Source organism: Papaver somniferum, chromosome 11 (genome assembly GCF_003573695.1).
Source record: "Papaver somniferum cultivar HN1 chromosome 11, ASM357369v1, whole genome shotgun sequence".
Classification (NCBI taxonomy): Eukaryota; Viridiplantae; Streptophyta; class Magnoliopsida; order Ranunculales; family Papaveraceae; genus Papaver; species Papaver somniferum.
The window spans coordinates 140,136,537-140,146,020 of NC_039368.1; the positions used below are offsets into that span (position 1 = coordinate 140,136,537).

Here is a 9,484-nt window from a genome sequence, read left to right on the forward strand (position 1 = left end):
GAAGTAAATCTAGGTCACCCCTTATCTCAGTATTTATATTAATACCAAAATTATCCTCCTGATTATTTTTATATAATGATTAGTTAATGTGATTAATCATTAATTAAGGTTAAATTAATAGATGATTGTATTTAAAAGAAATAGAATTATTGAGTGACCAAAGTAACAGAAGAAGAAGAAGAAGAAGAAGATGGAGAAAAAAATTATTTTGAGATGGGTAAATATGGAGAAAAAACATTCTCTCGGTACCGAAATATGCTTGTAACTTAGTGAATGTTGTTATAAATGGCCTAAAATATCGTCAAAATCAAAATTGTAACAGAAAATTTCAACCAAGTCAACGAAGTTCGGTTATATTATACGAAGAACATGTAACCGAACTTTCTGCAAATGTAGTTCGGTTAATAAATCCAAAGTCACAGGCAACCGAACCAAAGCTTTAATGGAGTTTTTGTTTCTGCAAATGTAGTTCGGTTGGGACATTTTTTGCTACATAACCGAACCTAAAGTTCGGTTGAGACATTTTTTTTGCGACGAAACCGAATTTTTTTTCGCGACGTAATTGATTTTTTTGCGACGCAACCGAACCAGAAAAAAGTTCGGTTTCGTCGCAAAAAGTTCGGGTTCGTCGCAAAAAAATCGGTTTCGTCGCAAAAATGTCCCAAACCGAACTTCGAGTTCGGTTACGTCGCAATGTCCCAACCGAATCCCAAACCTTCGGTTGGGACATTGCGACGTAACCGAACTCGAAGTTCGGTTTGGGACATTTTTGCGACGAAACCGAATTTTTTGCGACGAACCCGAACTTTTTGCGACGAAACCGAACTTTTTTTCTGGAAAAAGAAAAACCTCCACTAAAGTTGAGTTTGGTCAGTTCGACAAAGTTTTTCACATAATTCCTAACCGACTTCTCTCTACAACTTCTATTTTCAACTCATTTTGGTGATTACTTCTCATTTTTTTCAACCAAAAACGATATATATATATATACATATTTTGATAATATATATATATAGAGAGAGAGGTGGTGGTGGTGGTGGTTGGTGGTGGTAGTCGGAGATGGTAGGTGATGGTAAGTAGTGGTGGCGGCGGCGATGGGACGAGGTGGTGGTTATTTATAAATATGTATATATATATATATATATGTGATTATTAGGTTAGTTTTAAATTAAATTAGGTTAAGGATAGGTTAGTCATTTCCACATTTTAGGACACCCCTTATAACTATAGGGAAAGTGGCCTAATAAGACCATGGTCCCCAAAAAAAAACCATGGTCACCAAAAACCGTTCCAAAATAAATCTAGACCCCTACAAGAAAATGAAGTCAATAAGAGATATCATTATGAGCAACTGTGAAATGGGCTCATCCTCAATTCCCTTGGGCCAGCGTGAGTGCCTCCATGGCTGTTAAGAATTCGATAGATATTAGTCACTCATCGGATTCTCCCACAAGTTCTGTTAATTCCGATATTGGTTCTTATCTATGTGGTGATTCTGGGTGTCTTCCGGACGATTTCACATCTGATTCTTCGATTGAAAGGAAAAGACTTTATAACAGATTGAATTTGGAGGCTGCCAAGGACTCAATTGGTGAGTGTATTGGTAATCCCTGCTCGTCTCATTGTTGTGGAGAAATAGCAGATTCATTAACAAATTCAGGATCCGAACCCAAGTTGGTGATATCAATTCCCACTTCCTCTGCTTCCTCCCAATCGAGTGCTGGTAATTCTAAACATGATCCTCCTTTTTCTCCTACAGGGGAATTTTTTATGCAAGCATTATCTGATCCTGAAAAAGAGGCCATGGTGATTTCTTACCTTGATTCTAAATATCATGTTGCTTTTGAATTCATTAAAAAAGTTGGTGTATCTATGCAATTGGGTCTTCCCCAATCGGATTATGAATTTATTAGGGTATTAATGCACGCAGCTGCACAAAATCAAACTGCCTTCAACTTTGAACGTAGGGAGGTGGAGCCTTTGGCTCTAGCGAATTGATTGTTTGTTCTTTTTGGGGGGGTTTCTTTCTTTATCTTGTTAATCATGTTAAACATCATTTCTTGGAATATTAAGAGTTTGAGAAACTCTAGAAGAAGAGGGGTGGTGTAAAGATGGATTGCTTTGCACAACCCAGACCTTATTGTGTTTCAGGAGACTCTCCTTGAGTCTTGCTCTGATTCTATAGTTAGTCAAATTTGGGGTGGTAGAGCTCATAATTGGATGGCTCTGGATTCTATTGGGCGTTCTGGTGGTATTCTAGTCATTTGGAATCCTAATAAGCTCTCGATGGAGTCTCATATAATTGGTACTGTTAGTGTTAACATTCAATTCAGAAATCTTATTGATAACTTTGTGTGGTTATTTTCTGGAGTTTATGGTCCTTGTGATGTTCATGAAAGGAAGAGACTTTGGAGGGAGTTGAGTCTCATGAATACTATTTGGAACCTTCCTTGGTGCATAGGGGGGGACTTCAATGAAGTGAGGTTGATGGATGAAAGAAAAGGATGTACTAACATTTCTTCAGGTATGAAGGAATTTGGTGATTTCTATGATTCTAACGCCTTAATTGATATTCCTATCTATGGCGCGAAATATACTTGGATTAAGAAGGGTTCCCTTTCCTCTAGGAGTAAAATTGATAGATTTATTGTCACGGCTGAGTGGGATGCTCACTTTCCGGGTATTCTTGTTAAAGCTTTAGGTAGGCCGTTCTCTGACCACAAGCCTATTTTTCTGTCTTGTGACTTAGAATATTGGGGAGCGCCTCCTTGGAGATGTGAGAGTATGTGGTTGTTGGAACCGGGTTTCATTGAGCTCCTAGAACAATGGTGGGCTTCTTTGGCTATTGTTTTTTCAGGTTCTTCGGGGTTTATATTAGCTAAGAAGTTACAAGCTCTAAGGGTTTGATACGAGATTGGAACAAAAATGTCTTTGGTAAGATAGACCGGAAATGTGATCAAAATTACCTCCTTATTCAGTGGTTAGACCAGAAAATTGATGATGATGACATTACTGATTCCGAAGTTATTACTCATGATAATTTGATGCTTGAAAGAGAGAAATTGGCTGATATGAAAGAGCAATTCTGGAGGGATAAATCAAGAATTCAATGGAGCGAGGAAGGTGACAGAAACACTAGTTACTACCATAGGATTGCTAAGATTCGAAGAAGAAGAAATACTTTCAACAGCCTAAAAATCAATTCGGTTTGGGTGGACGATAAGCTTCAAATTAAAAATGGCATTTTGGATCATTTTAGCTCCAGATTCAAACTCTCTGATACTTCTAATACTTCTGTTGGGGATTTGGATTTGAAGACACTCTCTTCCGAGGATGCTGCTTCGTTAGAAAGACCTATTCTCGAAGAGGAAGTGGTATCATCTCTAAAACTTCTTGGTCAGAATAAGGCCCCGGGTCCAGATGGTTTTCAGGTTGGTATTATCTTAAAATGTTGGAGCTTCATGAAGGATGATATTATGAGAATAGTGAAAGATTTCGAGAACTCTGGGAAGATTGATTGGCATTTGAAATCCACCTTCCTTGCATTAATCCCAAAGAAGCAAGTGGTCGAGGAGATTAAAGACCTGAGGCCCATCAGTTTGACTAGCACTATTTACAAAGCCATCTCAAAAATTCTAGCTGAGCGTCTTAAGGTAATGCTTCCTAAACCGATCTCTAATCAGCAATAGGCTTTTATTAAAGGTAGACAAATCCTAGATAGTATTTTAGTTGCCAATGAATGTCTCGATTCTAGACTTAAACTCAGTACTCCGGGGGTTGTGTGTAAAGTAGATCTTGAAAAGGCTTTCGATAACGTTAAATGGTCTTTCCTTATGGAGGTTCTTCAAAAAATGGGTTTTGGTCGTATATGGCAAAAATGGATTTACGGTTGCATTGCTAAGGTTCCCTTTTCTGTCCTTATTAATGGCTCTGCGTTTGGTAAGTTTACTTCGGAGAAAGGGTTGCGCCAAGGTGACCCATTATCTCCATTCTTATTTCTCCTTGTTTGTGAAGTGTTGACTATGATGTTTCGCAAAGCCGAATTGGATGGTTTGCTGGGTGGTTTTATGTCCTCCTCTTCTAATAATGCTATTAAAGTCAGACATCTTCAATTTGCTGACAACACGCTAGTTTTTCTAGATGACAATGTTGAACAAGTTAGGAATTTGAAGTATATCCTTCTTTGGTTCCAATGCATCTCTGGTCTCAAGACTAATTTTACTAAGTGTAACCTGTTTGGTGTTGGAAATGTTCAGGATCTTGAGGGTCTGGCGGATATATTGGGTTGCTCCTGTGATAGCTTCCCTACTCAATACCTCGGTATGCCACTTGGAGATAAAGCTAATTCTGCTGCTAAATGGGACAGAATTGTGGAGCTTTGTAAGGCAAGATTAGCCTCTTGGAAGCGAAGAATTCTCACTAGGGCTGGTAAGCTCACTCTTATAAAAAGCGTTCCTCAAAGTATTCTAATCTATTATTTCTCTTTGTTCATGGCTCCTTCTAAAGTCATAAATTCCATTGAGAAAGTTATTAGAAATTTTTTATGGGATGAGTCGGTTGAATCTAAGAAACATCATTGGGTAGGTTGGAGGAATGTTTGTAAACCGATAAATATTGGTGGCTTGGGTATTAGAAGTTTAAAGCATCTAAACTGCTCTCTTCTCCAAAAATGGTGGTGGAGACTTGGTAATGAACCTAAAGCTCTATGGTCAAGAGTTGTTAAAGACAAACATGGTCCGGTAGACTTGGGATGGAGAACTCACAAGCCTAAGGGGAAGCATGGCATCAGTTTGTGGAGGAATATCTACTCAACTGCCGAAGATTTCTTCAAGCTCTGCCAATTTAAGATTGGTAAGGGCGATAGAGTACGTTTAGGGGAAGATAAATGGTGCATTCAAGGTCCACTTTATGCCCTTTTCCCTAGTCTTTACAACATTTCTAGCACCAAAAATACTTGTATCTTCGCAGCTTATCATGATAGTGCAAATGGCTTTTATTGGATCTTGGGGCTTAGTCATAGAAGACGTCTGTATGATAATGAGATTTCTGAACTTTCAGTTATGTTGCCTTTGCTGGAGTCGATTGTCTTTCTACCTAATGAAGAGGATCAGTTGGTTTGGTTGGGTGACAAGAAAGGAATGTTTACTGTCAAGGCGGCGTATGCACATCTTTCTCAAGGTACAAACCCTCCTATTTCTTTTCCTAGCTCTAAAGTGTGGTCCAGGGCTTGGCCACATCGTGTTGGTTTCTTTCTTTGGAAAGTGTGCTTGAATAGACTGCCCACTCTTAGTAATCTTCATCATAGGCGTACCGCACTGCACTCTCCCAGTCTATGTTATTTGTGTGGCATTGCCGAAGAAACCGAAGACCATTTACTCCTGCAATGTCCCTTTTCCTTGCGTGTTTGGAATTACTTTATTGGTTTGGCTGGTGGTGGGACCTTGCTTCAAACGGTGAAAGATGTCATTGTGGGTTGGAAAAACTTCCCCTTTTCTGCTCAAGGTCTTCAACTGTGGAAAAGACTCCCTGCAGCCATTCCGTGGGCTTTATGGAAAGCTCGGAATGATATCGCTTTCGAAAGAAAACCTTTCAAGGTGAATGATGTTATTAGAAACATTAAAATGGATGCTTTCAATTGGTCTAGGGGTTTAGATTGTTTTAAGGGTATTAATACCTCTACTGTTATTGTTGGGTGGGCGCATTTCTTTTTAAATCCTCCCTAAGTTGTTCTTTTGTATTTAGGTTTGTTGTTGGGATTTTCCCTTCCTGTTGTTGGGTTTGAGTCTGTTTTCCTAGCCTTCCTGGCTAGTGGGTTATGTATTCTTTCATTCTTTAAATAGAATGATTTTTTTAGGGACGATGGTTTTTTTGAGGGGACCATGGTTTTTTAGGTCACTTTCTCTATAGTGATAACGGGTGTCCTAAAACGTTGAAATGACTAACCTATTCTTAACTTAATTTAATTTAAAATCAACCTAATAACTACCTATATATATATATATAACCACCACCTCCTCCTACCACAACCGCCCACCACCGCTGATTACCACCACCACCACCTCCGATTATCACCACCACCAACCACCGATTACCACCACCACCGCCCACCACCGCCGATTACCACCACCACCACCTCCGATTATCACCACCACCGATTACCACCACCTCCTCCCACCACCATCACCGCCGCCTATTTAAGAAATGTAACAACATCAATGCAATCACAATTAAGTTCTGTTACATGATAATTTTATCGAGTATAAAAGACGTCAGCCGCAGCCTGATTCTGTCGTGGGACCACTCCAGAGGTATTTTCCAACAAACCCTTCACTTTAATTTGATTTTGATTGCTTCAATCGAATAGAAATCATCAAAATAGGGTTTTAGTAGGAGTTACAGATCCATGTTCCGTTAGGCCGATTTTCCAAGAAACCTTAGTTTACTAACCGAACTTCTTGAAAATGAAGAACACGAAGAACAGTTCGGTTCTATTGGATTTAAAAATAAGTCACCGAGCTCTATGTTCGGTTGTTTCACAAAAAAATTTAAAACTACAAAGTAACCGAACTCCACCCTTAGAACCGAAAAAAAAACAAATCCAGTCTAACCGAACTGTGTTGTTGTGGCCACTATCTTAAGTTCCAAAATAACCGAACTTAGCCAATAGAGTTCAGTTTTTTCGCAAAAAATACTTTTAACCGAACTCCTTGTATTAGAACAACAAAAGTACATGAGTTCGATTCCTTCGCAAAATAAGGATATCACCGAACTTTAGTTTACGAAAATAATGAGAAGTCCACAAGTTCGGTTCGTTCGCAAAAATGTTAAGTTTTCTTTGTAACCGAACTCTACCTTTGAAACTTTGTAACCGAACTCTACCTAATTCGCCAAGAAATAAATTTCGTAATAACCGAACGTTTGCCTAATTGCATATATGCATATATAAACCCAGTTCGGTTGATTCGCAAAATATGTTGAAGTTTGCGAACCAACCGAACTTCTAACACTAGGTTACTTTTAACTTGCAGTTCGTTTGGGAACTTGGTTGCGTTGAAGTTTGCGAACTAACCGAACACATAAGATGTACCCAAATAAATTGTTAAGTTCAAAGTTCGGTTACCTACCATTTTATCCTAGGTAACCGAACATTACACTGTACGACCAAAACCTCCATTAACGAGCGAGTTCGGTAACCTGCGTGTTTGGAAAACGTAACCGAACTACACTTTCAGGTGAGTTCGGTTACATGTTCTTGACATATGGTAACCGAACTGACCCAAATCTACATAAAAATTTTCATTTTTTTTGAAAGTTTGGAGCAATTCAACCAACATTATCTAAGTTTGAAGCACACCTGGGTACACAAATACCCTTCCTCCGGTTGTGGTTGGTAAAATCCATCATTTTTCATGCTTTCCTTCTTCATCTTCTCTAACTTTACTCTCTCAATAATTCTACTTCTTTAAAAAAAAAACATCTGATTTTTTAATCTCATTAATTATCTTTAACTTAATCATCTCACTAATCATTACACTAACTATTATTAACACTAACTAATCATCACCCAAAATTAATCAGGAGGGTAATTTAGGTATTAATATAAATATCCAGATAAGGGGTGATGTAGATTTACTTCTAATGTCTTTACTCAAAATAAAACCATGATCCCCAAAAAAATCATGGTCCCCAAAAAATCGTTCTTTAAATATATTCTCCTTCTTTGTTGAGCAAAATAAAAAAAAAGGTTCCTTAAGTGAGTCTTGGGCGTTTACGGGCTTGGACCTATCTTCCTTATCCATCATCACAGAGTCCATTGTCAAAACATAAAAAGTCTTGGTATCAAATGAACCTATTCACTGGCAGCCCCCTTGGACTTTTACTTCAACTATAACTTAACTTTGATTGTTGGCTGCTGCACTTTGCACTTTGTTGTCACTAGGCAACAAGTACTTGGAGCCCATGCATGTTACCAGTAACTTGAGTTTAAAACTAGTCCCTTCACAATTCATTCAGAAAGAACACTGCTTTGCAAAGTGAACAGAAATGAAAAGGAAATGCGATATATTTGGTTTTTTTCAATCCATCTTCCTCTTTATGATTATTTATCTTACATTCTTGGAACCAAACTGACCTCCTAATATGCTTTGAACCGGCTCAGTATGACTTGTTCAAATCGGCCAGACTCGATATTTCAAGCCCTCAGTATCATGCAAATACACGGAATTTGTATCAGGTTTTAGTTTCGAAACTTGCAAAGTTGCTTCAATACTTAATTACGTAACGTTCAATGAATCTCCCACACTTTATTAAGATATCCTCGAGCAAGACTAAACCTCCTCGAATTCAAGCATTGATCAATTTGCTTATTGCTTCGTAACTTACAGTTTGGCCTAATTAATATATATCCACTAAATTGCATTCAGCAAAAGACTCTTAGACTTCTGTAACTCATAAACAACACTATATTAACCTCTTAGATTTACTATATATAATAGCTAGATTACTCGAAGTAGTTTTCCAACTAGATTCAACTCTAGGAACTTAGGATATATACTTGCCCCAATTGTTTTCTTTTTCTATTCTTTGTACTTAGTTGTTTCATGGATTTATTCGTCAAGTTCATACTTGTGTTACTTTACTTGGTGATGCTGCCGGTCCAAGCTAGTAATTTCGAGTATTGTGGTAAGATTTCCCAGACAAGAATTTCTTGCTTCAAAACGGTAAATTAATTGAAGTACATATAATTATAAATTTTTTGATTTTTTTGTTTTTATAGACTCCTGGTGATCTAATTCGGATTGTTCAAGAGCCAATATATTCCCGAGGATGGACTAGTTTTTGATATCTTTTCAACCATTAGGAGCTTTAGTTTACAATTTCATTTGATTTTCATGAAAGATGCATGAGAAATGAGTTCCCTATAATAGTAGGACGATGTTTTGATTATTTGGATTCGGTAATCTGTACTGTATACAAAAATAATAGCATTTTCCAATGGGTTCAGATTACACAGGTTATTATCCGGTTACAGTCTCTGGAGCCAAGACCTTCCCTGATTCACTTGTACCACTCAAAATGGCGTCTTTTGCCATATTTGCATCAACGAGTACGTAAAATTGCCTTCTCAAGCAATACACCGGCACTTTTTTTCTTTAGCAATACACCAGCACTCTTCTTGGTTACACGCAAATACTGTTATATATGGTTTAGAAAACTGTTGCCTTTCTTAAATATGATTCCTCGTAGTTTTTAGTATTTGTTTTTTGCTTTTAAATCATTCCTTCGATATTCCTGTGAGGTCGAAACTGATACTTCCAGTAAGTGCATGGTGGGACTAATTCATTATTTTCCCTTATCGATAAAAGGATAAGTTTTTGCCACAAATTCATTATTTTGTGCATGTAAGTGCATGGTGGGACTAATTGACTTTCTTACGTGTTCCCTCGAATATAATACCCACTTTCCGTAATTGATTAGGGGTGTA

At 37.8% G+C, this 9,484-nt stretch overlaps 1 protein-coding gene across 3 annotated transcripts; it reads left to right on the plus strand.

Moving 5' to 3' along the window:
• The first annotated feature begins 3,023 nt into the window (after window positions 1-3,023).
• On the plus strand, window positions 3,024-5,870 carry LOC113323373. Of its 3 annotated transcripts, none has more exons than XM_026571665.1 (3): window positions 3,024-3,653; window positions 4,257-4,899; window positions 5,059-5,870. In XM_026571665.1, the coding sequence occupies exons 1-3, from the start codon at window positions 3,045-3,047 to the stop codon at window positions 5,721-5,723; spliced, it is 1,917 nt and encodes a 638-aa protein (XP_026427450.1). In that variant the 5' UTR covers window positions 3,024-3,044; the 3' UTR covers window positions 5,724-5,870. The 3 variants fall into 3 exon arrangements, with proteins under 3 accessions (XP_026427450.1, XP_026427449.1, XP_026427448.1); XM_026571664.1 differs by having other exon boundaries at window positions 4,257-4,428; window positions 4,585-5,870; XM_026571663.1 differs by having other exon boundaries at window positions 4,257-5,870.
• The last annotated feature ends 3,614 nt before the right edge of the window (window positions 5,871-9,484 follow it).